This window comes from Equus caballus, chromosome 15, assembly GCF_041296265.1.
Source record: "Equus caballus isolate H_3958 breed thoroughbred chromosome 15, TB-T2T, whole genome shotgun sequence".
Lineage (NCBI taxonomy): Eukaryota > Metazoa > Chordata > Mammalia > Perissodactyla > Equidae > Equus > Equus caballus.
The window spans coordinates 97,768,367-97,795,519 of NC_091698.1; the positions used below are offsets into that span (position 1 = coordinate 97,768,367).

General features: G+C 48.2%; 1 protein-coding gene across 29 annotated transcripts in view; it reads right to left on the reverse strand.

Annotated features, from left to right (window-relative positions):
- Positions 1 to 27,153, reverse strand: part of GREB1 (growth regulating estrogen receptor binding 1) — a 141,888-nt gene that overhangs the window by 5,875 nt on the left and 108,860 nt on the right. For 13 of the 29 annotated variants that reach the window (XM_070236668.1, XM_070236667.1, XM_023619516.2 and 10 more), the window contains 13 exons: positions 21,282 to 21,621; positions 20,285 to 20,400; positions 18,153 to 18,352; positions 16,729 to 16,818; positions 13,155 to 13,786; positions 10,429 to 10,531; positions 7,719 to 7,877; positions 6,628 to 6,770; positions 4,822 to 4,983; positions 3,363 to 3,567; positions 2,782 to 2,956; positions 1,116 to 1,334; positions 25 to 160 (listed from right to left, as the gene is read on the reverse strand). In XM_070236668.1, coding sequence (XP_070092769.1) covers positions 25 to 160; positions 1,116 to 1,334; positions 2,782 to 2,956; positions 3,363 to 3,567; positions 4,822 to 4,983; positions 6,628 to 6,770; positions 7,719 to 7,877; positions 10,429 to 10,531; positions 13,155 to 13,786; positions 16,729 to 16,818; positions 18,153 to 18,352; positions 20,285 to 20,400; positions 21,282 to 21,621 — 2,680 coding nt within the window. Of the gene's footprint in view, positions 1 to 24; positions 161 to 1,115; positions 1,338 to 2,781; positions 2,957 to 3,362; positions 3,568 to 4,821; positions 4,984 to 6,627; positions 6,771 to 7,718; positions 7,878 to 9,001; positions 9,814 to 10,428; positions 10,532 to 13,154; positions 13,787 to 16,728; positions 16,819 to 18,152; positions 18,353 to 20,284; positions 20,401 to 21,281; positions 21,622 to 27,153 lie in introns of those variants that run through there. The other 16 variants (XM_070236665.1, XM_070236664.1, XM_070236675.1 and 13 more) reach the window with 5 other exon arrangements.

Consider the following 27,153-nt stretch of genomic DNA (forward strand, 5'->3'; position numbering starts at 1 on the left):
TGCCCAGCACATAGCCACACTCACCTTGGACGTGATGTGGAAGGACCTGTGCCCGCCCACCGCGATCTGCTTCTTCATCACGCTGAAGCGGTTGAACCGGCACAGCAGGAGGCCGGCGCTGTGCACCCGCAGGTTGAAGTCCACGTCGTCACACGTGAACCTGCTCAGAAGCAGAGGAGAGGCAGATGGCACAGGAGGCAGCTCACACCCCACCAGATAAGGGAGCACGCACACCTGCACTGGGGCCAGGGAGGCAGAGGAGGCTGGTTCCTGCCTTAACGACCTTCCTCCAGGGAGGCATACAAGCCAGAACGAACAAGGAAAACAGGACAAATCGTGATGTGTCTGCACCAGGAAAGGTAGGATGCACCGGGGCTTAAACTACAAGAGGACTGCCGTTTCTTGACCATATGCTACCTTCCAGGCACCGTGTGAGGGGCTTGATAAACACCACTTCATCTATTTGTTAAAAAGAAAATGACAAATCTCCCAGGCTAAAAACATCAGCCACCTTTTATAGCTGAGGAAAGCAAGGTTCAGAGATGGCAAGTCACCTGTTTAAACCACAAAGCTGAAAAGTAGCTGAACCCAGATTCTCAGCAGGTCTGTCCGGCTCAAAAATCAACACTCCTATGTGGACCACCTCGGGCAGTGTGTCCACTGCCTGGCACACAGAGATGCTCAGTAAACACTAGTTATTGGGTTATTCTTGAGACGTGAGCACTTCTGCGGTTAGAACCACTGAGAGCGACATATGGAAATTATAGTTTTCTTAAGTGCTAAAGCTCCTAAAAAGTGATGTGTTCGGAGAGGGAGCCAAAAAAGCAAGAGAAGTACATAAACACATAGCACAGGGTAAGTCACTAGAGAAAGTATCATGTGAATTAATGAAGGAAGTTGAATGATCTTACGCAAATCTCCCCTCCAAAATACTATACAAGAAAACTACCCAAAAACGTAAGGGCTGACAGCAGGTGCCAGGCCAACGCCATGGGCGGGAAGCCTCTGGTTTGCAGGGCAGAGGAGGAGCAACCGTCCTCCAGGCCTAAGGCTGCCCCTCTCAGAGGGCTCTGGGACGGGGGCTGTGCTGACGCTGCGGTGGGGCGGGAACTCACCGGTTCTGGTTATACTGCACGTTCTGGGTCAGGTCCACGTTCAGGATGATGAAGTCGTGCACGTGGCAGCGGGAGAAGGGCTCACGCACCTCCCGGCACCCGGTCCTGCTGGACCACTTCCGCATGCCGATCAGGGCGTAGTGCGTGATGTTGGGGGACGCCTCGATGTGCTGCATAATGTGCTTCAAAGAGACGTTTCTTTCTGACCAGGAAAATTCCCTGCTTGAAGGAGGGAGATGGACATCCTAAGCTGACATGCAAACAACAGCCAGGCCCCCTGGATGCTGGCTTTCCAACTGAACCTTACGTGCTGGGTGGGGCTGGTGCAGACGGCATCCATCACAACCCAGACACGTGCTAAGCACCTCAAATTTACTGTCATTTATCCTCGGAGCAATCCTAGGACATGGGCATTATCACCCTAATTTTGAAGATGAGGAAAAAGTGGCTCCGAATGACTTGCCCAGTGTCTGTCACTCAGTAGAGTCTGGATTTGAACAGTGCTGTCTCCTTCCAAAACCCGCCTTCCTTCCGCTGTGCCAAAGCACCTTGCATTTCCAGTTCACAGATCTGAAGGTAAAATGGTGGGGAAATGAGCCTTTCTACTACTGTGAATTCCAAGTGACAGAGGAGGGAAGGAAGGAGGGAGCACGTCAACACCTCCCACCCCACAATGACAGCGTCTGAGGTCTGTGAAGACACTGAGGGACACCTGATGACCAGGGAGGGCGGGCTGAAGGGAGCGACTCCACAGCTGGGAGTCGGCTGATGAGAGTTCTGTGCACGATTGTTCAGGCAAGTTGCTCAACTTTTCTGGACCTCACCTTTCTTTTCCCCAACTGAGGGGCTTAAACCAAACTCTCTAAGGCCTTGGCCACTCTGACATTCCAGAACTTTAACTCCTGCTTTAGAATGAAATTCAGAAAGGCAGCTTGAAAAGTTCAGTTCTCTTCCATCTCAGCTGCCAGCCAAGCTCCTGCCCTCGGGAAAGTAGCAGCAAGAATACTCAAAGCAAAGCAGATCCCTGTTCTCATAAGCTCTGTATAGCTCTGTCATACAGAAAACACTTTTTTCTAGAACAGTGATTAATGGTAATTGTCACATCAGGATGTCATTAACACAAAAGAGGTGAGCTAGCCTAATGTTGTCTCTCAAAAAAACAAGCCAAAAATAATCAGAAGCCATCAGGCAGCCCTAAGTTGAAACATTCAGATGTGACATTCCCTAATGTCACACAGCAAATGCAAACACAGCTAGCTGTTAGGAGTTAGGTTAGGGAGGGGGGAAGGCACTGGGAGGCGACAGGAGGGGGCTTCTGGGGCACCAGTCACGTTCCGTTTCTTCAGACGGGAGTTGGTTACATGGATGTGGTCAGTTTGTGAAAATTTCTGTATATGTATCATACTTTCCTTTCTGTATATATTTTACACTGAATAGATATTGTGTGATTTTCCAGATACATTTCACTTCGATAAATTCTTTAAAAAATTTAAAACTCAAAGTAAAGCTTGGAATGTGAGTCTGCACATGAAGGCCTCTGTCGGCCACAAGCCACGCCTTCTAACGTGCAGCACCCTCTGTGGTCCTCAGAGGGTGGACGAGAACCCCCCACTGAAAAGAGATGTGCTCGTGCGTCCTTCTGGTCGGCAGCAGGCAGGCAGCTCACCTGCTTCTCTCGCCGCCACCGTCGACGTCCACCACGTTCCACATCACGCAGGAGTCATCAGAAATCACGATGAAAGGCCAGATGTCCTGCGGCTTGATGCCGAGCTCCTCCTGCCGGTTTCTCTCGAGCTCCAGGTTGTGGTAGGAGAGCTCCTTGATCAGGAAATGGGCGGCGCCTGGAATGGGCAAAACCACCCCTGACTCAGGTCTGTCCCTCACAGACATCCACACAGGACAAAACCTCAGTTAGGATTCGAACCGTCCATCGAGCTTCCACCCCAAGACCAGCCCCATGGTCCTATGCTGCCTCTCTCATCCACTACGGGCTGTTGACTGGGGAGAGGAAATTCTAGGGAGGAAAACACTGCTCTCCAATTTGCACACATATTTGCCTGCTTATTCTCGCTTTTCTAACAATTGAGAACATGAATCAATAACCAAACATCGAAGAAAATGAATATTCAAAGAAACATTCAAAGTCAAAAAGCTTGATTAAAAATGTTTAACGCTTCCATTTCCAGAACATTCTCTCAAGTCTCTATTCAGAGATTTTACTGAGTAAGCCAAGTTAAAAATGCCTACCGACTCCAGCGCTGTTGAAGATACTCGGGAGCACCAGCATGATGTGGTTGGGCCAGTATTTCTTATAAATAGCCATTTCATACTCCTTGACAACCAGCACATGCAAATGGCTGGCCCCATCCATTGCGTGGTACAGGTTAAAGAGTCCGTGTTCGTGACGGCCAGTTGTTGGAGTGAATGTTGGACTTTTTATATATTCGTGACTCTGGAAAGTATAGACATAATGAGGGAAAGTGTTTGTAACTGTGGTGACAACGACTCTCCCCACTTTGAAATGTGACCTTGCAGCATCTTCCATCAAAAGATGGAGTCTATTTCCACACTCCTTGAGTCCGGCTTAGCCTTGTCAAAAATGACCGTGTGCCAGTTCTGAGCCGGGCCTCAGGAGGCCTGATACATTCCACCCTCCCTCAGAACCCTCCCAGGAACGAGCCTGGGCTAGCCTGCTGGAGGTGGACGGACGACGTGGAGCAGTCCCTCTGAGTGCTCTGAGTACACGTTGTTCTCGAATGACTTCATCTCCCAATCACTTACCCACATAGCCTAGCTATTTATACGCTCAGGCTGTGAATCTTTTATATAAATAACTATGTTTTCTTCTACTCTTGTCTCAACAGTAAGTTCCTCTGGCCAAGCTAGGTCTGCCATTCCCTCTGAATTCCTCAAAGGACCTGCTACAAAGCTGTGCAAGCAGCTGGTGCTCAGTACCAGTCCCGATTGGAACTGGCTGGAAAAGGAGTGGAGCAACAGACAAATCCTCCATCACTGCAGGAGGAGCATCTCTGTGAGAATGGCGGTCACAGAGACGACGGATTATTAAGAAGACTCTCTTCAGAAGAGCAGAAATTTATCCGTTAGAGATAAACTCTTCAATCTTGATGAGCGGAATGATACAATGTCTGGGATTCGCTTCCAAATAAAACAGGAATGCGAAGAGAAGAGGACAGACAAGACCGGCCGTGAGTTTGTGACTGCTGAAGTTGGGTGACCGGCCCTGAGGGAGTCACGATCGATGCTACTCTACCACCTCGGCCTGCTTAAAGGACCCGTAACAGAGCATGAAAGACACGACAGTGGAAGGGACGAACACCTACTCAGCCCTCCTTATCTTCCAGGCACTGTGCTGGCGCCTTACATCAGTTATTCCAAATAATCCTCACAACAAGCTTTGGCAAGAGTTATTATTGACCAAGTTTACAGATGAGGAGATGAGGGTCAGAGATACTGGGGGACAAGTTCCCATAACACAACTAGTAAACGGTAGAGCAAGGCTCACACGTGACTGAGGGACCCCAAGCCCACATGCTCCCCAGGCTCCTCCAGGTTCAATCAGCCTGTCGGTCTCTCCACCCTGCCCCACATGCCCTTGACTCATCGGGCAACGACAGTCTCTAGGTCTCCAGTTCAGTGGTCGTGTGCAGCCACGTTGATTTGACCCACTGGGACGCAAAGCCAGTACCTTGTCTGTGACGAGGGGCAGTCGCATGCTCTCCAGCTGGCCCCCAGGTTGGCTGAAGACGAAGTGGTGCTCCTTGGACTTGGGGATGATGAAATGGAGCTGGATCTCCTCTCCTAGCATGGAGTAAGAGAAGGCAAAGGCGTGCAGGGTGGACTCATAGAGCTGAGGTGCGAGGGAAAGGACAGAGCTTGTCATCAGAGTCCATCGTTGCCCCCCAGAAGAACCCAGGCCCATCGTGGCCATGACTACACAGAGGTCACTGCCATCTCTGCCCCACAGCATGAGAAACCCACAGGTTTCACAGCATGAGAAACCCACCAATACCAAGTATAGCCACTCAGGTCTTGCTACTGGAGACCATACCCACTCAGCTAGAATCTGTTCCCATCTTTAACTCCGATCATGCTTCACCCAGTGACTCCATTCAGGCGCCAACCCCTTCTGGACTCTGGATTTGACCCAGAGGCATGCTGAGTTACCAACTAAAGCAGTCACACTATAGATCTCATTTTTAATTGTAATAAATGTATTTTTTCATCATAAGCATTATGTGTAATAATATTAAAACAATTATAACAATAGTAGTATATACCTGTATACTTCTATCACACTTACTATGTCCAGGCCCCCTTTTACCCTCCTTGCACTGTAATTAACAATCCTGTGAAGTAGGTACTGTCATCATCCCCATTTTACGGACATGAAAACTGACATTCAGAGGTCACGGGCTCACTCTCATCTCCAAGTCTAGCCTCACCTCTAGTCACTTCTTCTCAAGAGCCCTGGACACCAGCCTCCCGCCGCCCTGCTTCTGCGCCCATGCTCTCCACGGTGACCTCCCCCTCATCTGCACCTGCCCCTCCTTAGCGTTCTTGCTGAAAAAGTCCACCTTCGTCCCCATGGCATCGAGGGCTTTTGTGGCCTGCTCTCTGTCTCACCTTTCCAGGTTCCTCTCCTGGGACTACCCACCCCTTGCACTTTATGCTCCAGCAGTAGCTGACTCAAATCTAATTCCAATTCCCCCAGAGACCCCATGTCCCCCCTCTATTGCACATGCTGTTCCCTGTCCTTCTATCTGCCTTGGTCCCCGGGCAAATTCCCACTGATTCTTCAAACTCTTCTCCTCTGCTTCCCACCCATGACAGAGCTTCACTTATAAAATGGGGAGATTACTGCTGCCTCGTGGGGTTTTCATGAGAATTAAATAAGAAACTAGACAGGTCAGGTTCCCTAACCAGTGTACTTTGTGGCTTGAACCAGACACCTTCAGGTGACCAGCCAGAGCCCTGGGTCAGTAGTTTATCCATTTACAGCATCCAGGCAAATGTTGTCTTCTATCACGAAATAAGGTTGGGAAGTACCAAGATTTAAGAAGCGCCTAGCACACTGCCTGGCATGTAGTGGGTGCTCTGTAAATGCAGTCTTGAATATGTGGACAAAGCTTATTCATCTCTGTCTGTGTCTGGTACATAGGAAGCCCTCAGTACGTGTCTGCCACACTGAGCTAACTTTTGAACTTGCTAGGACCTAAAGAAAAGTAAGACATCTACAGTCAGTTAACTTTGCCACTAACAAATGTGTAACATCAGGAGAATCACTGTTCTGTAGCATCAGCAACAATTTCACAGATTATTGAAGGAAACTGAGGATGCAAGTAGACCAGGAAGCAAGGGCTTCCAGAACTTTCCATCTCCAACTCCAAATGAAAACTTGAAGCGATCGTGAAAGCAACGACGTCAGCCAAGGTGAAGCACGTGGCAGGGAGCTACCTGAAGCGCTCCCAGAGCCATGGGCCTCAGCTCCTACCTGGTAGCGGGGGTGGAAGCCCAGGTACTGGTGGCACTGCTCACAGTGGTGGTATGTGTTATAGGCCGCGTACTTGGACAGCCTCATCCGCGCCGTATGACGCCGCACATAGAGGTCCTCCGGCTTCCGGGACATCCCTCTGTCTGCACGAAACCGGCAGCATTAAAGAGCAGCAGGAGGCAGAACAAACATTCTTTGCCTGGTCTACTCAAACTGAAACGCTCTCATAGGTGGTCGACCTCGACGGCCTCTCGCCTGTCTGGGCCCTGAGATGACAGTCTCAGTGGGATAAACGAACAGACGGTTGACACGGTGTCACACACGGGGGGCCTACAGATGTTTTACAAACACATATTCAAGGATTCGCTACTTGACAATGTAAACGGATTGCCAACTTAATATGCAAATACCGTAATGCAGATAAGTTGTCCCCATTTTTTTAAATGCCGTAGCAGGATTTAGATTTGAATGCTTAACCTCCATTAGAGACTGGCCTATATGAAGGACCCTGCAGTGAAAGTGAGCTATTCTGACAACAATGAAGAGAAAATTATTAGTTTGAAATGCAGGCTGGTGAGTATTTTCCTCTTACATTGCAAACTTTTCTAGCCAGTATTTATAATCACACTGGACACTAATATTCAGTGTTTGCTGATGGTGACCCTGAAACCCTGCAGCGTCACAATACTGTGAAAGTCAGAGGTCCCTGAAGAAGAAGGGAGAAAACAAGAGCCTGTGGACAGGGAGGGAAATATGTGCATTTCGTTACGGCAATTCAAATTCATAAACGAACATACATGTGTTTGATCCTCTAGGAACCAGAACCTTCAGATAGTGTGACCATGACAAATCACCAACAGTGTCCTCAGCAGCAGCAGCACCCACTGAGCAGCAAGTCCTCCTCCGTGGGTTCGGTGAAGACCCCTTCCTAGTCCGCTGAGGTGGCGACCTCCCTTCTCGACCAGGCACCACCGGTTAATTCACCACCACCTGATAATTCAGCTCATCACTAACAAAATCCAGCTCATCCCTTCAAGAGGCTAGTCACACGTACTCTGGAAGAAGGTGAAGCAAGTGATTTGAAATCTGACCTTCACTCTTCATGCTCTGATGGTGTGAACAAATCAGACTAGCATCCTCATACTTGGGATCGTGAATAATGTAGTCAAAAGGCAACTTCTTGAACAGCTCCAGGTCTGGCCAGGGGTCACTGAGCTGGACGTAATGCCAATCTGATTCTTCTCTGAGGTCTACAAGATTGGTAGAAACACAGATATGTGACAAAACAGGAAGTGAGAATAATTTATTTCAAATGTGCACAAGGATGATGCTTGGAGTGGAACTGTTACTGAGTCTCTGGGTTACCAGGGGAATGCCATTGTATCTCAAAGGCTCCTGGCAGATACCCCATTTTCAGGATTGTTTTAACGAGGCAAGGGAGGATCTTTCTCTATCCAGAGGAGCAGCCTTATGTTTCCTATAGGATGGGTTTGCACCTCTGACTCTCGTACTACAACTTTTGCCAACATGCTGACCCCTGTGCTCTGTGCTTCTCCCCGGCACCATCCCCCAAATACACCACACTGATTCCCACCGCCAGTGGAACCATACACGGTTCTCTTTCTTGCTCTTCTATCTGAATGCTGCCCAGCCAATATGGCCCAGCTCTTATCACCGCACTTCCAGAACGCCTCTTCTAAGTGCTCAGGCCTGTTGGTTTCTCCCTTCTGAAGGCCAGCACCACTCATGGTCTAAACCACGTTTCTACATTTGCCATGTATTATCTACACTATAACTGGGATAGTCCATGGTGCTCACTAAATGCTTATCGACCAAAAGGTAAAAAAATCTAGCTGTTCCAATTTGAATTATGTAACATTTTGATTTTATATATTTGTATGATATTTATATATGTATCAATATATCTATATCTATCTATCCTACTATATTGTATACAGGGGCAGAGTATATGTCCATAAGAAAGAGAAGAAAGAAGGAAAGAGGGAGAGAAACTCAAGGCTGTAAGAGAGTATTTGAGAAAACAGGCTTTGAAGTTTAACAAACTGGGTTCAAATCCTGTCTTTGCCATTGGTACAGATCTTCCTTGACTTGCAATGGGGTTGTGTCCTGATAAACCCATCATAAGCCAAAAATGCATTTAATATACGTAACCTACCCAACGTCATAGCTTAGCCTAGCCTACCTTAAACGTGCTGAGGACACTAATGTTAGCCTAGAGTTGGGCAGAATCAACTAACAAAAAGCCTATTTTATAATAAAGTGCTGACTAGCTCGTGGAATTTATTGAATACTGTACTGAAAGTGAAAAACAGAATGGCTGTGTGCAGAATGGCTGTAAGTGATGGTTGTTTACCCTCGTGAATCACACCGATGCCCAGCGTCACGCGACAGGATCATACCGCATAGCGCTGGCCCAGGAAAAGATCACAATTCAAAATCTGAAGTACAGTTTCTACTGAATGCATATCGCTTTCACACCATTGCAAAGTCAATAAATCGAAGGTTGAACCATCGTAAGTTGGGGACCATCTGTGTATCCAAGAAAGTGAGGAGACAGAAACTCAACAGGTCTGTTAATTTTCATCTGAACTATGGTCCAAACTGCAGGGGAAACCGTGGGAAACTCAGAGCCGGGGTGAAGAGCCTCTTTCCTTTCTCCTTCAAAGGAAACACTGAGGGCTAGATGGGCTGCCTTGTTCCAAATCTTCTCCAAGTCGAAACTCAGACACAGTCAAGAGCATCTAAAGAAGTGCTGTGGATGCAAATGGTTGGATTTCTCTCTTTTTTAAGACAGAATAATATCCGACTATGTGTATATACCACATTTTCTTTATCCATTCACCTGCTGATGGACATTTATCCATCAATGGACAACATTTGGTGGTTTGCACATCCTGGCTATCGTAAACAATGCTGCAGTGAACATGGCAACTATGTGAGCAGACGGATGTGTTAATTAGCTTGGTTGTGTGGTGATTTCACAATGGATACGTATTCCACATCATCAAGTTGTACACCTTAAATATATACAATAAAAAAAATAAAAAGTGCTGCTTGGAAGCCAGTACAGCTCACTGGTGCCCTTTCTCTACAACACAGACAGGACTCCTTACACAAATTTTCATTCCAAAGCAAGAGGCCAAGTTTTTGAGCCACTGGAGGAGCCTATAAAGAGGAAATGGAGGAGGTGTTTTACAATTTGAATAAAACAGCTGCTCTAAGAGTCATACCTCAATTAGGTAAATTCTGTTCCATGAACAAGGGGGAAAGGTTGTTTCCCACATAGCATATCCTTCCATTTTGCCCCAAGATATTGACCTATGCACTCAGCCACCTGCGTGGGAACCTCCCTTGATGGATAACTCTGGTTTCTAGAGGCAGCAATCAAATTTAGTTTAGTTCCCTCTCTGCCACCTCCAAGTGGGGCTCCTGAGCATGTCACTTCTCAGAAAATGGAGCACTATCTCATGGCGTCATATACAAATGGAATGTGGTAATTTATGTAAAGTATTGGGCACAGTACCCGACATGTGGAAGTCCTCAGCAAATAGCGGTTTATTTTTAGGGTAGTAATTTTATCCCCACAAAGGCCTCTAGGCACCATTCTGATATTGAGCAAAATGACTACAAGGGAAAGATGAGTGCACCCTACACAGCCCCCAGGATGAGTCTGATCATCAATCTGAAAATTCCATCAGAACGGAGAAGACACAATTAAAGCCCCTGGAAAAATTGATTAATGAGGATTCTAAGCCCAAGTGTCACCAACAAATAACTCACTGATATTGATCTCTTCTTCATCGTAAACATCTACTTCTGTCAGCCGAATGAGCATTCTGGACAAAATACTGAGGAAGTGCAGGTAGGCGCCCGTCTTCCCGACCTGTAAGGACACCAAAATCAGAGGCAGCAGTCAGGGCGCCCTGTCCACGTGCAGGCGCTGGCCAGAGCACCCGACACACCTCAGGGCATCGGTCACTTTTAAAGATCTCACTTAACTAAAAAGAGGGCCTGGTTAATGCAAGACATGAGGGGAAACATGGCCTAAGGCAGCATGGCAGGCTGTCGGACGGACTCTGTGACCAGCAGACCTGCCTGCTTATAAATCAAGGCAAACGCGTCTCCAGTTTTAACTGGCCACATTTTTTAAACTGTTAGAAATAGGACTTTATCACAAGCTGAAGAAAGTTTGCTTCAAAAAATGACTGCTGATATAAAACATAACGTCTTAAAAGAGTCTTGTGCAAGTGCCAATCTCTGTTCTTGTATTAATCGATATGTCTATAGTAAGATAACAAAACTCACTGTACAAGACATAAAAAGTCGGCATTTCCCTTCTCTCCTCCTAAGCCCAGGAAAAGAAACAAGACAATTTTCTTTTCTTCCTTCTCGTAGCATAGAGTCCTGCTCTTCAGTCCTGCACAGGCTAGGACAGCACTGGGCGTAGTTCACGCAGGTCACAACTGGTTAAACAGGTGCCTGTGGGCTAACCCAGAACCCTCCCCTCTCACCTGTGCCTCTAGGAATGTGCTGTCCAAGTTCTTAGCTCAATGCCTTGCTCGTAGTAAGTACTCAAAAAATGCTGAGGAACAGAAATAACTAACTTGAAAGAAGAAAATATGAAACACAATTGGGGAAGCTTCAGAGAAAATATTTGCAATACATATGATAGACGAGATTAAAGTCTATAATCTCTGAACAGCTCCTTTTACAAAGCCACAGGAAGAAATCAATTGGCGGAAAGGAAAAACAAGAGAAACAAACCAGAAAATCACTGTGAAAGAAGTACCAATGATCAATCAATAAATAAAAATACAGTCGACCTGACTAATAAAACTATAATATACAGTGTTTTCCCTATCAAATAGGCAAACATCTTCAAGATTGACAACACCCACTAATGTGAGGGTATGCAGAAACTGGGATCCCCTTTTTTAAATTATAAAGAGTAATATATGCTCATTTAAAAGTCCAAGAAATACAGATTGACAAGGAAGTAGAATGTTTGCTAATCGCACTGCCTCCCTAGCTAACAATTTAGTGGCAATCCTGTCAGGGATTTTTTAGGCATTTTCACACACACAGACACATAGACACACTGATCTGTTTTTCCTAATGGATATTACACTATATATATTATTCTGAAACTCGATTTTTGAAAATTTAAATATCTTAGAGAAATTTCAGTGTTAGTATATAGAGATTGATCTCAAAATCTCTAGGAGGCCAGCCTGGTGGCACAGCGGTTAAGTGTGCACGTCCTGCTTCGGCAGCCCAGGGTTCGCTGGTTCAGATCTCAGGTGCAGACATGGCACTGCCTGGCAAGCCATGCTGTGGTAGATGTCTCACATATAAAGTAGAGGAAGATGGGCATGGGTGTTACCTCAGGGCCAGTCTTCCTCAGCAAAAAGAGGAGGATTGGCAGCAGATGTTAGCTCAGGGCTAATCTTCCTCAAAAAAAAAAAAATCTGTATGGCTGAATTGTGTGATACAGCTGTGCCCAAATTTATTCGACCAAGCTTGACCAATGGAATTTAAGTTGTTTACAGTTTGCTTTTTACTGTTGCAAACAGTACTAAAATAAGCATTCTTACCCATATTTTTTTGGGTTTGTATTTCTTGGGTTTAGATTCCCAGAAAAGAAATGAACAGGCTGAGTCAGAAGGCAGCACATCTTGAATTGTAACAGTGATGGAACTGATGATGATGATGACAACAATAACTAACATTTATCACATGCCTTCTATGGGTGAGGCTATATTCTAAGGGCCCTACAATTAATTTCTCGTTTAATGCTCCCTTTTCTACGATATCAGTACTATTATCTTCCTCATTCTCAGAGAAGGACACTGGGGCTGGAATGCACCCAGAGAGTCAGGTGACGTCTGAGCCAGAATTCGAGCCCGGGCAGTCCACGCCAGGGCCCACCTTCCACCTCCGCATTGTTCTGGCAAAGCCCCTTCCAAGACCCCATCCCAGCCCATGGTCCTCCTCACACGCGCACATGGACACCTGACATTCGTGCCTTGCAGACGTCTGCCATTTTGACAGGTGAAATGGTCTTTTGTCGTCAAGGAAACGCCATGAGCTGGGGGAGGGCTGGATGGGGAAACAGCCTCCCGCCTCCACATTAGGTTTCACCGAAGTCTTCCAGTGTAAACCGGGGCGTTGTTTCTAACTGTTAGAGTGTGAGCAAACCACACAGACTGGCCGTGAGGACCAAATGAAATAATGTGGGAAATGCAGAATCACAGTCTGAAGGAGGGAGAAGCCCTCCACCCTCACATCAAGCAAAGGAGGAAACTAAAGTCGGAGGATGGAAGTCACCCAGCCGTGGGCAGCAGGCGCTTCTCAACCTCCAACCACAACCCACTGCAGGGCCATCAGAGATTCCACCGTGAGAATGGCAAGATGTCAATAAGGGGATGCTGTCAGCCCTGAACCTGCCCCCTGGGCATGAACACAAGAACCCCATAGAGTCCAGGCCCCAGGAAGGCAGCACCCACCTGAGGGGGCCCGCTGAGCAGCAGCCTGCGTGGGTGGAAGCTGTCCACGCGGCCCTCGGCACGGTTGCCATAGTCCATGTGGCTGGGCCGGGGCACCGTCCACTGCCGGTAGTACAGAGACTGCTCTGTGGACGTCATCGTCTTGCTGAGCAGGGGGCGAAAGGAGCTGGCCCACATGACCGAGTGGGAGGGCAGGAGCGAGGCGGCCTTGGGGAGGCCACTGCTGTCGGTGGACGTGACCATGTCATACACCAGCTTGGGCAGGAAGACGATGGGTGGCTGCTGGTAGGCCTTGGTCATGGAGCACTGTGAGGCCTGCAGGACGAGCGTGCTGGTGGTGGGCACCGTGGAGGAGGAGGACGAGCCCGAGGAGGAGGAGAGCTGGGAGGACAACGAGGTGACAGACACCTGGATGCTCCTCTGGCTGGTCTTGAGGCTGGAGTCAGGCCGTGGGGCCAGCCCGGGGCTGTGCCGACTGATGACCGATGGTGGCCCCCGACTCGCTCGGAGCCTCTGTCTCTCTCCAGGGACCCTGCCCTCCTCTGAAGGGCCACTGGGCTGCGGCGATCCGGCCCGCTCCCCCTGAGAGGGGCCCCCGGGCTGAGCCGAGGACTCGCCACAGAGCACTGAGCCTGGGGAGAGAGGCACCTGTCAGCCAGGCCCCAGGAATGACCCACTGCAAAACCTGCCGGCTGCTCCTGTTTCTGCAGCACAAAATACATTTCCTTGAAAATTACTGGGAATTTTCATTAACAAAATTCTACCTTGGGTTAAATATAAACTCTTCTGTCCTATGACGAAGCCAAGATTTGCTATGGGGAGACAGCCAGCGCCACCCACATGGTGTGACTTCATCCCACACTCATCCCAACGCCCCGCACAGGGAACCCCTCCAAGGCCTCTGCTCAACCTACACTCCTGCTTCTGTGCAGGTTGTTCCACGACGCCTCCCTGCTTCCATCACCTCATGGAGCTCGAACCTCACCTCTGCACCAGCACAGCGGCGGCTTCTAGTTTAAACTGGCAGCCAAACTCACAGGACACCACAGGCTTTAATCTAATGCTACAATTAGTTTTCAGAAGAGTTCAAGATGCGAGATGCAGCATGCACAGCAGTGACCCAAATACGGAGTTTCTTTTGCCCCCTCTCCCAGGTGGATCATGTTGAGAGCCCAGGTGAGTGTGGGTCACCTGGACACAGAGGAGCAGCTCCCTGGTCCCTGTCTTTTACATCATTCGACCACGCCCAGGGCCCGCATGTCAGCTCACAGCCACCCTGCAGGTCTCAGGCTCTGCAGAGGGCAGGGCAGACAGGACACTGAAAATCTATCTTAGCCCTGTCGTTTCCCCAGAGATGGTACTGAGAGAAGACAGACTGAGGGAGGCCACTCCTCAGGCAGGCCTGATACCCCTTATCCACTCTCCTCAGAGAGGCTTCCTGCCACCCTGGGGCTCTTGGTCAGCCTGCGCCCCCTCACCACAAGGCTCAGGCAACCTCCCCTCTGGGTCTCATGCCCGGTTACAAATTGCTCATGGAGGGAGGAGATGCAGCGCCGGCCTGCCCTCCCCTGCGGAAGGCCTGACTCCTGCTGAGATGCCTCTCCCTCAGGCAAGGCACCTGAAGCTCGGGGTAAATGGAGGAGCTGAAGACCAGGGTTGGGGAGGCTGTGAGGGACCCAGGCACCTAGCCTGGGGGAAAGGGGGGCAGAAGGGCATGAGACATGAAAGAGGCATGAGGTCCCAAAAGTAGACCAAGAGAACCCCGATGTCTTCATCCACTTCCCTAGGTTGTGAGAGCAGCCTGGCAGGACCCCAAGGATGGATACCTACTCTGACATTTCTCTGCATCCAGCCCCAGGCCTCAGTTAGTGTGTCTCAGGTGAACCCAGGGGGATTGTCAGCCTATAAAGATGGGACCCAGCCCCGCCAGGGTCCGCATCCTGACTTGTGTGGCTGTGGCCAAGTCTCACCTCCCTGGGCCTCTGTGTCCTCACCCCTCTAATGTGGGGGTTGCATGTAAGGCCACAAGAAGCGTCTCATCAGAGACCCCTAAGATCCCAGGACCCTCTGAAAAATCCTCACTAAGAAAGTTGCCTCACCTAACTGGAGAATTCCGGAAGAGAGAGAGAGGCTGGCTAACAGCTTGGATGTTCTACTCCATCTGAAGACACTGCATAGACCAACATGTCTCCAGAACCTTCTAGAAAGCCGTCAGGCCAGGATGGAGGAAGAACAGAGCACCACACACCTCTATTCTGAATGGCATGGATCATTCACCCATTCGTCAGCTCCTCCCTGGTGGTCCAGGCTCCCTATGTTGTTTGGGGCAGACTATCTAAGGACGCCAGAGGCTGCAGCACGTGGCTCTTCTGACTGACCCCAGCCTATGAATCAGATCTATCTTCAGTCAGAGAGCTCCAGGCCGATGTTAAGGAGGCCTTGTTCTGACTCCCTCTGTGCACACCTGTGAGGAAGAGCCCACCACCTGGCTCACTGCATCCGTGGGCTCCATGAGGTGAGGGAAGAAGCGAGGAGGCCAAAGATGCCCCCAGGCCAAACCCCCAGCTGTGCTCTGAGCTCCGTCCACCACCCCCACCAGACCACACAATCGAGCAGCCACGCCCTGATCACAGCCAGGCCCCCACCTGCACCCTGAGCTGCAGCCCACAGGACCACTCATTGCACTCAGCACCACACGTCCTGTCAAACGAGCCTCCTCTGCCCAAGAAGTTTCCCCACCGGAATACCTTCTCCTCCAAGGTCCAGTCAGAGGCCAGCTGCTCTCTGAAACCTGCAGTGTACCCTGAAATCTGCCCTCATCTGAGACAAAATTAATGACTTCTTCAACACGTAACCATAGCGCTTCACGTGTGTGACTATGTGTGCAGAAAATCACAGCAGCCCCTATTGCAATATAGACTGATGTATGAGGAACCGTGAATTCCTGGAAAGCAGGTCCACATCGCATCTGCTTTTCAATGCCCTGATTCAGATATAAGTAGCTTCTCAATAAATGCTCGCGGCAGGAAGAGAAGGATAGTTTTGTGTGTGTGGGTCCTGTCGGCTCTCAGAGAGCAAGGCATCCCCGAGGGCCGAGCCTTTGGGAATTTTATCCACACTCGCCCCTCCTTCCTGCAGTCTGGTCCAGCAGTCAGTGAACACCTGCTGCCTTGTGGCTCCTCCCCCAGAGGGGTCTTCCGTGCCTACTTCTCTCTGCCCTCAGATTCGACAAGAACAACTCACCCCAGCTCCCCTCCTCCCAAGGGAGCAGTGATTCCCCAAACACACAGCTGCCCGGAGAGCACCGAGGGGACAGCCCTCTGACGCGGCCCGGCACAGGCCACAGTAGGGGCAGAGCCCTCCATCACCTCCCAGGACAGGAGCCACTGAACCTCGAGGTCCAAACTCCTCATGTTCCCGGGCCCCAACTGAGAAAAGCATTTACTCTCTAGAAAATCCAGTTCTTCAAAGACTCCCTTCTCTTTCCAGTTCTAGGGAAAAGAAAGGATCTCTTTTCAGTCCCTAAAATCTCAAAAAGGTCCAACTGTGGGACGGTTCCCGCCTGGAGACTTACTGGATGCTTTCGAGGAGAGGGATGAAGAGGCCGAGTCGTGGGAGCAGGACCTTTCCCTCTTCACGGGGCTCCTCTTCTCCGAGGTGGAGCCTGTTTCAAAGCACACACACTGAAGATGGCTCGTAATCACCATCCTGTACATTCGCCCAGCACTTCAGTTTACAAAGTGCACACGCACCTGTCCTCTCTCCTCATCCATCCTCCGGGCGCCCACCCGCTGACGGAGCACTGAGGACACAGGAGGAGGAAGACGCAGGGCAGGCCAGCGAGGAGCTCACGGCTCAGTGGGGGCTCCTGCCTGCGAGTCGTGACTACAAGATGGTGTAAGGAGTGCAAAGAGAGAGGGGGGCCTGGGAGCTGGAGGCCAGGCTCCCACCCAGCATGGGGAGGCAGGAGTAGGGAAACTTCCTGGAAGAGGTGACCCCAACCTGAGTCCTGAAAGGACAGGGGTTTCCAGGTGAAGCACAGAGGAGAGAGACCTCAGAGTGGGGAGGAGCTGTGTGGCCAGAGGTGACAAGAGCAGTGCACAGCCAGGGAACCACTATGAGGCGAGTGTGGCCAAGAGCACGGAGTGCAGGCTGGGGGCTGGAGAGTTGAGAGGAGCGAATGGTGAAACTAAAGAGGTGGGTCATGAAATGCCAGAGTCTGCATTCATCCCACGGGCAATAGGGAGTTTGAGGCAATTTAATATCAGAGTCACGCTCACATCTGTGAAAGACTGCTAAGCACCAGGGAAGTGTGTCAGGCAGGTCTTTCAATGCCCATGTTATAGATGGGCAATCTGAGGCTGGGAGAGGGGACAGGACCTGTCCAAAGTCGCTAGCAGATGGAGGAAGGAGTCCTGGTCTTGGACCCTACAATCCCTCTCTCTTTCCATTACAGCACACCCCACAAACGCTTTGCATTTTTGCATTGACAGCTTTCTATTGTTTCTCACTGTACTGTTGACTACAGCCAAACGCCTTGCACTGCTCTGATTTATGTGTCCTATTAAAAATATGGTGTCGGATTTTCACGTCTGTAAATGCAGTTGGCCTGGTTTAATAAATCTCCATAATGGACACATACTGTTAAGTTGATTTACACAGAGAAAATAAGCTAGTAAATCTTGTACCAGCTATATGGTAACTCCACCACAATGTGAATAAAGCATGAACTTGAACCCTAAGAAATCTCCATTTTTCTTCCTATTCTTTAAGAATTCTAGAGCTAGGAAGAGCCTATCAGGATTTCTATTTTCTCACAACATCAAAAAAGGGGAAAAGAGAAAAATCTGAATTCAACAAGGGATTTGCCATTTGCTCCAAAGATGTACCTAGATAGCTCTCAGCCGGGGCTGCTGACGGGCCCCAGGGCCACACTGAAGGGGAGACAGCCATCTAGACAAGGGCAGGAGCACCCGGGTGCGGGCTGCCCGAGCTCACCTTCCGTCACCAGCTCCTCATCCTCGTTGTCCGTGCTGCTCAGCTTCTCCGCATCGCTCTCCAAGGCCTCGTTCCGAGCCCCCTTCTCCAAGGGAACCTCGTTGCTCACAAAGTAAGCAGCCAGGCCCAGCTCCTGCTCCAAGGCTGTCCTCACCAAGCACGAGGAGTTTATCAGACGCAGGTCACAGTACCTCAAAGACCTAGGAGGACACGGAGGGAGGGATCTATCGAGTAGGAAGGAGGCACGGCTCTCGGCGGTGAGGGAAACGGTGTTCAGGAAACAGCCTGCCCTCGTCATTGGGACCCTGGACTTGTGCTAACAGAGAAGCAGACCCCATGACTGTGAGCCGTCAGCAACAAAGTCGGTTTAACTGCAAGTCTCTCGGGGCACCTGCTGTCTATCCGGCCCTGTGCTGCACGTAATTAAAGGAGCACTGACTTGCAGGTCGGATGAAAACGAGACTTGAACCCCAGCTCTGCCACTTTCTAGTGACAGAACCTTCCACAAGCTGTGCAACTTCTCAGAGGCTCAGAATTTTTTCATCTGAAAGATGGAAATGAATAATGAATAACATCTAAGTGTACTGTGAGGTTTACATGTAATAAGTGGACATTTAATTATTCCAGTCAACATTTACCATGTGCCTGGGACTGTGCTACATGCTAGGGATAGGCTGGAACCAAGTCACCGTCCTAGTGGAAATGAGAGTCTGTCTGGGAAGACAGACGCCAACAAGCAATGAGCTAGGCGGAGGGGCGAGCATAGAGGACAGGCCAACGTCGGGCCCGGGGTGTGCAGTGTGAACAGCAAAGGACCTGCAGAGAGGCAGATGCCGGATCCAGTCAGGCTCTGCGACTTACTGCTCACGCGACCTCAGATGGATGACATTTCCTTTGCTCATCTATAAAACAGGATAGCAATACCACTGTTGCAAGCAGTAAATGCTCTATTAAAAGTGTAGCATGCTGCTAATACAAAGAAGGTACTCAGTAAATGCTTGCTGTGATTTAAAATAGATTAAGATGTTGTCTTAGCCCTTAAGGAGCTGAGGAATGGGAAAATTAATCCATGGGAAACAGAAACAACCAAAGTCAAACATTTTGGAGCCCCTTTCCCTGGCGCGTGATAAAGCAGTGCACAGTGGCCCTGGCATAAGTGTGGTGTGGCCCAACGGAAGGAAGCCAGGCTTTGGAGCCTGGAGGGCACTGTCGCTCCACTGGCTTAATCTCTGTAAGCCTCAGTTTGTTCATCAGTGATATGGGACTACTGAAATAACACCTTTCCCCCAGGGTGACAGTGAGAGCAACGTGAGAGAAAGCACATAAAAAGAGTCTAGTAGAGTGGTCCACACATAACAGCAACTCAATAAATGTCAGCTCTTACTCTCTTGTCACACAAGGAAAGACGTGCAAGGGCCCCAGCACAGCTGCCTGCTCTTCTCCATGGGTATTAAGTAAATGTCTAAAAGCCAACCTGTCACCACCAGTTCAAGCAACTGCCTTACTGGAGGCCCAGTGACCAGTGGTCTGTCTGTGTGGAGACCTGGAGACCCCAGGAGACACCGACTGGGCTTGCAGCGGACTTCTGCATGGCTATGATGGCTCCAAGGGGACACGGCCTTTGAGGCAGTCAGCTCTGTGCACTGGCAGAACTGACTCTTCCCGAGTGGCCTCAGCACCGTCCCCCCATTCCCAGAACTCCTCCTAAACCAGCAGAGACCAGCCACAGGAGTGCCCAGATACCAGCAGGAAATGTCACTCTGACCTCCTCCAACCCCACCCCGGGATGATCCCATACCTTCTGATAGGGAACTGCATCTCTAACTGAGGGAGGTAGTAAACCCTAACTCCAGATGCACGGTCTCCACCCAGGAGCCTGGCAACAGCACCCACCCCTCCCTCATGAACCCAAACGGTGCCTGAGAATTAGGAAAAGCGGCTCAGGCTTCAGACACATTTTACTGCCTTCTGCTGCAAAACTGGCATAATAAATATACAAATCCACAATGACCATGAATGTGAATGCGCCACCTAGAGTTGCACAGTGGAAGCCGGGCCTGGCAACCCCGGCAGCTGCGGGCTCAGGCAGCTGGCTCCTCAACGACCCCAGGGGCACAGCCCCCTCCATTCACCTTGGTAAGGATTCCCCATGCGGGTCCATCCCACTGAAGATCAGGATGCAAGGCAGGCCCTCCAGTTCCAAGTAAGTCTGAGGTCTCCACTCCGCATCCTCAATTTTCTGCCACATCTGCAGATAATTGAAAAGAAATAAAGCCGTAAGGCCCCCAACTAGCCCAGCCACAGGGGAGCCTTGATGTCCGCCTACTGATTGAAAGTCCTTGCATTGCGTCCTTTGATAAAAATGACAGTTCTTTATCCTGCAAATAAGCACCACCCTTTTCCCAGCCACGGAGAACACTGTCTGGCACGTGTTAGCTATTCAAGAAACACTGCTGCCTGACGGATTCTTTGGGAGGAAGCACACATCCCCAGTTGTTTCTAACGTTTTTACTATGATCTCTCAATCACGGTGCTGGTGTCTTTCACTCATAGTTCCTAGTCGATTATTCTTTCAATATTCTTGCCCTAACTCTTCTGCATTTTCCTTCATTTGTAAGTTTAGTGAGAACCTACTATGGGCAAGGCACTGTGCCAGTTTGGGGGGAGGGGGTTGAGATCTGTAGGGGTGTCCCCAAGCGCCACCACCTGGGGGAGGAGCCAGAGGACACGCAGGGGCCCCAGGTGTGGGGGAGGGGCGGCTTCCTGAAAAAGGAAAAGCCGCTGAGTTGAGCTCTGCAGGCTGACGGGCATGAGCTAAACACAGGAGGAAGAGAAAGGCACCCCCACGAAGAAAGAAAAGCATGCTACAGCCCAGAGGTTTGAAACTGCAGGACAGCACGTTTGGGGGCAGCCGCGAGGGGGCGGTGTTTAAGGAATTTGGTACCGCAGGACTGCAAGGTGCAGGGAGGGACCTGGCCAGAGAGGTGCCAGAGGGGTGTGGCCAGCCCGCGATGGACAGCAAGGTTAAGAAGTCTGTCACCACTCGGCTCCCCCATCTCCTTAGTGGCCCTGCCCCATGGCTCTCCCAGGCGACCACCACCCCTCCTGCCCCTGACCACAGCCGCCCACCTTGAGCTGCTTCACGAAGTGCTTCCCGACCGTGATGCCGGAGCTGGGATTGCCCAGGATTATCTCAAAGTGCTCCTCCAGGGCTAGGCGGGCCCGCACGTGGGCCAGCCGCTCGTAGGCCACGGCCGCCAGCGGCGAGCAGGGCACCCGCAGCAAGACCATGAGCCCGTGGCCGCAGGGGCACTGCTTCGGGGAGTTGATGAGGTTCTGGGTGATCTCTAGCGTCTCCACCGACGTGTAGTTCTTCATCTGCGAGAGGCCGCTCACGGCCATCATGGCGGCCGCGTAGTGCTGCACGAGAACAAAGGTCCTGATCACCGCGCTGTGCAGGCGGGGGAACCTGCAACAAACAGAGACGGGCCGTGACCCCGGGCCGCGACCCCGAGGATGCCCACGGCGCTGCAGGTGAGGAAGGCTGTCGTCCCCCCTGCGGCAAACGAGTAACCCAAGACGGCCCCCACTTCCTGCACAGGCAACCGCCAGGTTGCAAACAAGGGTGTTTCATTTTGAAGCAGGTTGTTTTGGAACCTGAAACAGAAGCCTTCCTTACAAAGTCAAAGCATAACTGCTCTGTCATTTGCAGCTGGGAAATAGAGGCCTAGGCTTGTTGTTGCTGCTGTTTCTCTGTCTCTCCCAGCACCTGGCACATAGTAGCTGCTCAAAAAATACTAGTTCCGTGAATGAACAGATGAATGAATAAAATAATGCCTGTTTAGCCTATTGGTTTAATTTATAGTTCCTTGAGTTAGGTAATTTGCCCCAGATTCTCACTAGAAATAGAAGAATCCCCAGCAATCAGTATGTAAATGCAGCTACCACATACCGCAGATTTGGGGGGACCGTCCTAAAGGCACACCACTGCATTCATTTCAATCACAGTGAGTTAACAGAAATGTAACTAAATGTGATGGAAGTTGACAGATGAATTACAAATCAGAACACATCCAGTCAAATTAAGAATCCCAATCTTTGCTTCAGAAACCGTGGTTACCATATGTGTTCCTACTCAAAGATGGTGGCCCCTCCCATGACCCTACACAGTTCCTAGAGCAGCTCCGTCTGACCTATGGGTCAGAAACAGACCCCAGAGCACCCCTGGAAAAACCCAAGTCACTGCAGGTCACTGTGCTTCTCAGCAGGAATAGACGAACTGACGTCCAATTTCTACTCAATGCTCTTGTGAGTTTATTTAGCTGGAATGAGTCCACTGACTCAGTGGCTTTTTGAAGCAAAGATAACACAATTTCTCGACCTACCTAGATAGGAGTCTTACCATGGCCAAGCCACCCTGTGAGTTCTACCAGAGCAGCCAGCTCACCTTCTAACAGCATCTCTAATGTCTTCTCCTGCCCAGCATCCTCCTTTTCTTCATTCTTTCTCCTCAGCACTTCAACTACTTTATGGGTTCTATAAACTGGAGAGTTGGTTTGGCAAACTTGCTATTACCAGTCCTGTCTCAGGAAGGCCCAACTGGTCCACAGATTCTGGCACGAAGGGGACGCAGTGGCCCAATGATTCCTTTGCCCTGCCCCTGTGCACTGGCCAGATAGCGCCCAAGAAGAAGGAGAGAGAGCAGTGTGGCAGATGCGTTGTCTCCCCTGCCCCACATACTGCCCCAGCTGTGGGGGCCCCTTGTCACCTTGAGCAAGGTAAGAAGGGCAGGATGTGACTCGGGGAGAAGCACACTCTTCTCCTCATCTTTGACGCGGTGGGAAGTACCTGCACTCAGCTGTGCCCAGAGGACAAGCAGAGACTGCTGTTTCTGGCCAAGACGGAGTAACAAGGACCAGATTTATCCTTTTGTCTGGAACAACTGAAAAGCTGGATGACTATATGAAAAAACAGCGTTTCAAGACATTAAGCATTAGGCAATGAAAGACAATGGTTCTTAGAAATGAGAAACAAATTAGGTGAACCTTCAGCTTCTGCCTGGAAAGAGTTTCTGCAATGTGCTCAGGAAGGGGGAACCCAGGCAAAGCCCCAGTGGTCTCCCTGAGTTGGGGAAAGGCAGCCTAGGGAAACCAAGGCAGCTAGAGTTCACAGGAGGAAGAAGCAAAGAGGAGAGAGCTGCACAGATAGAGAACTCAGGAGAGCCACATGGGGTCCCCCAAGTCTTCAGCTAAGGAGTGACCAGTGCACATATGTGAGGAAACTACCCAAGGACATGGAAAGAACCATCCAAAAGGATTAGAGGAAACGATACCTCAAGCTCACACAGGGCTTGGAATAGTTCCTGTTCCCGCCACCATGTGGAAGACATCAGAGTTCACGGAACCTTGCAGAGTACTTACTTAGAGGGTTCTGCCTCAGTAGTGGGCGAAGTAAGCCATAGACTAAAAACTGCTCTGGTCCTGCCTAACAAAGGCTAAAAGCAAAACCTGAAAGGATTAAACCATCTCGAAGGAACATACTGTATTCCAGAACAAAGCTTGAAAAGACTTATCCAGCACCCAGCAAGGTAAAATTCACAATGTTTGGCATCCTCTCAAAAATTACTAGTTATGTAAAGAATCAGGAAAATACAATCCATAATCAGGAGGGGGGAAGTCAACAATAGAAATTGACCCAGATGGCACAGATAATAGAATTAGTAGACAAGAACATTAAAACAATTATTCTAAGTATATTTCACATGTTTTAAGAAGCTAGAGGAAAGATTGAGCATGTTAAGTGGAGATATAAAAAAGACCCAAATCATATTTTACAGATGAAAACTACAATGTGCGAGATAGAAAATAAACTGGACCTGGAATTCTCATGGGAGCTACCATCTCAGTACTTGGCCTTCCCTGCCAGCTACAATAGGGATGGGTACCTGACCCAGGATGGGCCATCAGTTTTTGGATTTTTTCAAATTATGAAAAGGAATCACTCCACCTCTAGAAGCTGGAGCTTATGAAGTTCAGTAGCAACCAGGGGTGATGCTTTCAGCTCACCGAAGAAGCCTGTGTGCAGTGAGCTACAATAAAGCCAACACAGAGAGGGGATGCCAAAGACAAAAAAACACAGTGTTGGTGGTGTTTAATGCCTAACTCAAGTTGCTCCTGAAACCAGCAGCATCTCTAATGTTTTGCAGTTGACTTATTCAACTTCTCCTTTTATTTCACGAGTTAATAGACTTCTCTCCTTTTCCTAAGGTAGTTCAAGTTTGGTTTCTGTCACTTGCAATGAAGAGTCCTGATTAATAAACAAGCACAAGTAACTATTTATCATCAATTCATTAATATGTATGTATATTCATGCTTGTGCCACTTGAAACTGGCTTTCTTCTTCCCTGAGGAAGCTTGTCATATAAAATTGCATTGCTTTTGTAAAAAATAAAAATAAATAAACTGGATGGGACTGACATCAGATTAGACACTGCAGAAACAAAAGATTGGTAAACTTGAAAACATAGCAATAGAAATGATCTAAAATGAAACAGATGGAAACAAAAACAACAAACAGAGCATCAGAGCACAGTGGAACAACTTCAAGCAGCCTAATATATGTGTAATTGGACTATTCTAAAAGGAGAGAGGGGAATGTAGAAAAAAGTCTTTGAAGAAGTAATGACTGAAATTTTTTCATGTTTGATGAAAACTCAAATTAACTCAAGTAGAAGAAACTGAAGAAAACTACACCAAGGAATATCTTAATCAAATTGCTTAAAATCAGTGATAAATTAAAAAAATCTTTAAAGCACCTGGTGGGGGAAGAGGTAGGAGGAGAGCACATTACATAGAAACAAAGATGAGGATGGCTGAAGATTTCTTTTCTGAAGCAATGCAAGTCAGAAGACAGTAGAGCCACATCTTTAATTTATTGAAGGAAAAAATGTCAACCTAAATTTTATAAACCCAGAGAAAATATCTTTCAAAAATGAAGCAAAACAAAGACATTTTTCAGATACACAAAAGCTGAAAGAATTCATCAGCAGAGGAACTTCCCTACAAGAAATGTTAAAAGCAGCTCTTCAGACAGAAGGAAATGATACAAGATGGAAATCCTTTTCAATAAAGGAATGAGGAGCACCGGAAATAGTAACTATATGGGTAAATATAAAATGTGTTTTTAAAAAATTATTATTAAAATATCCCTAAAAGATGATTTACTGTCAAAAGCAAGAGTAATTTATTGTGGAGTTTATAACATATATAAGTAAAACATGTGACAACAAAAGCACAAAGCCTGGGGGAGGAGAAATGAAAATATACTATTGTACAAATCTGATACATGAGGTGGTATAATATCACTTGAAAGCAGGATGTAATAAGTTGGAGATATACACTATAAACTCTAAAGCAACCACCAAAATAACAAGGAGTTATAGCTAATAAGCAGAGAGAGAGAGAATGAAATCATAAAAAAGTTCAATTAATCCAAAAGATGGAAGAAAAAGGAAACATAGAACAGATGGGACAAACAGAAAACAAATGAGAAGATAGCAGTTTTAAACCCAACCATGTCAACAACCACATTAAATGTAAATGGTCTAAACACCTCAATTAGAAAGAAGAGATTGTCAGATTGGATAAGAAAGCAAGATCAACTCAACTATAAGCTGCCTACAAGAAACCAACTTTAAATATAAAGACACAAGTAGGTTAAAAGTAAAAGGTTTTAAAATTACGAACTATGCTAACACTAATCAAAAGAAAGCTGGAGTAGTTATATTAATATCAGACAAAGTAGATTTTAGAAGAATAATATTCTTTAAGTCATTTCATAATGATAAAGGGGTCAATTCATCAAGAGACACTTCATGGAAGATGAAATATGGATGGTAGATAGATGAAAAGATGCTCAACATCATTAGTCATTGGAGAAATGCAAATTAAAACTATGAGATACCCCTTCATAACTATTTTAGAATAGCTACAATTAAAAAGACTGACCATACTAAGTGGTGATGAGGATGCAGAGCAATGGAAACTCTCATACGCTGCTGGTGGGAACGTAAAATGATACAACTACCTTAGAAGACAAGTTGGTGGTTTGCTAAAAAGTTAAACACATACCTACCACATAACCCACTGTTCCACAACTAGGTATTTGCCCAAGAGAAATGAAAGCATAGGCTACACAAAGCCTTGTACGTGTAGACTTAGAAGGATCTGTAACACATTAAGGATAAAGTACATGTAGAGCTGTTATTTTCATAGTGGCTTTATTTGTAATAGTCAAAACTGAAAAATAACCTAAATACCCACAACAGTAAAAAACAAACTGGTATAGCCATTCAATAGCATTCTATTCTAGAATGCTGTGCAGCAGGAAAAAGGAATGAACTATTGATACATGCAACAAATATAGGTGAATCTCAATATAATTATGCTGAGTGAAGGAAGCCAGATAAAACAGAGTGCATATTATATAATTTCATTTAATTAAACTTGAGAAAATGCAAACTAATCAATAGTGAGAGAGGGATAGGAAGGAATAATTACAAAAGGGCAGGAGGAAACTGTTGTTCGTTATCTTAATTGTGGTGAAGGTTTGGCCCGGGTTCACATACGTTGAACTCATCAAATGGAACACTTTAAACAAGTGCAGCTTACTGTATGTCAGTTATTCCTCACTAAAGCTGTCGTTTAAAAAAAAAAGGACAAGGATGTGGGAGGCAGGAACCAGGGCCCAGCTCTTAACAGCACCCACAAGTCAGGCACAGAAATGTGCCCGCCTCCAGGCCTTTGTGGTTGGTGCCACAGGACGGAAGCACCACAGAAAACACACTGGAATAAAAATGGGAGTCATTAAATGTCTAAGTCTTTTATCTTCAAGTCCCAGTAGGCTGGTGTCAGGTTTGTCGTCCCACGAGCAGATTTCCCAGCTGTATGCTGGCATCGGTGACACACGGTGGACCACCAGTCTAGCTGTGCATGTGGTGGCA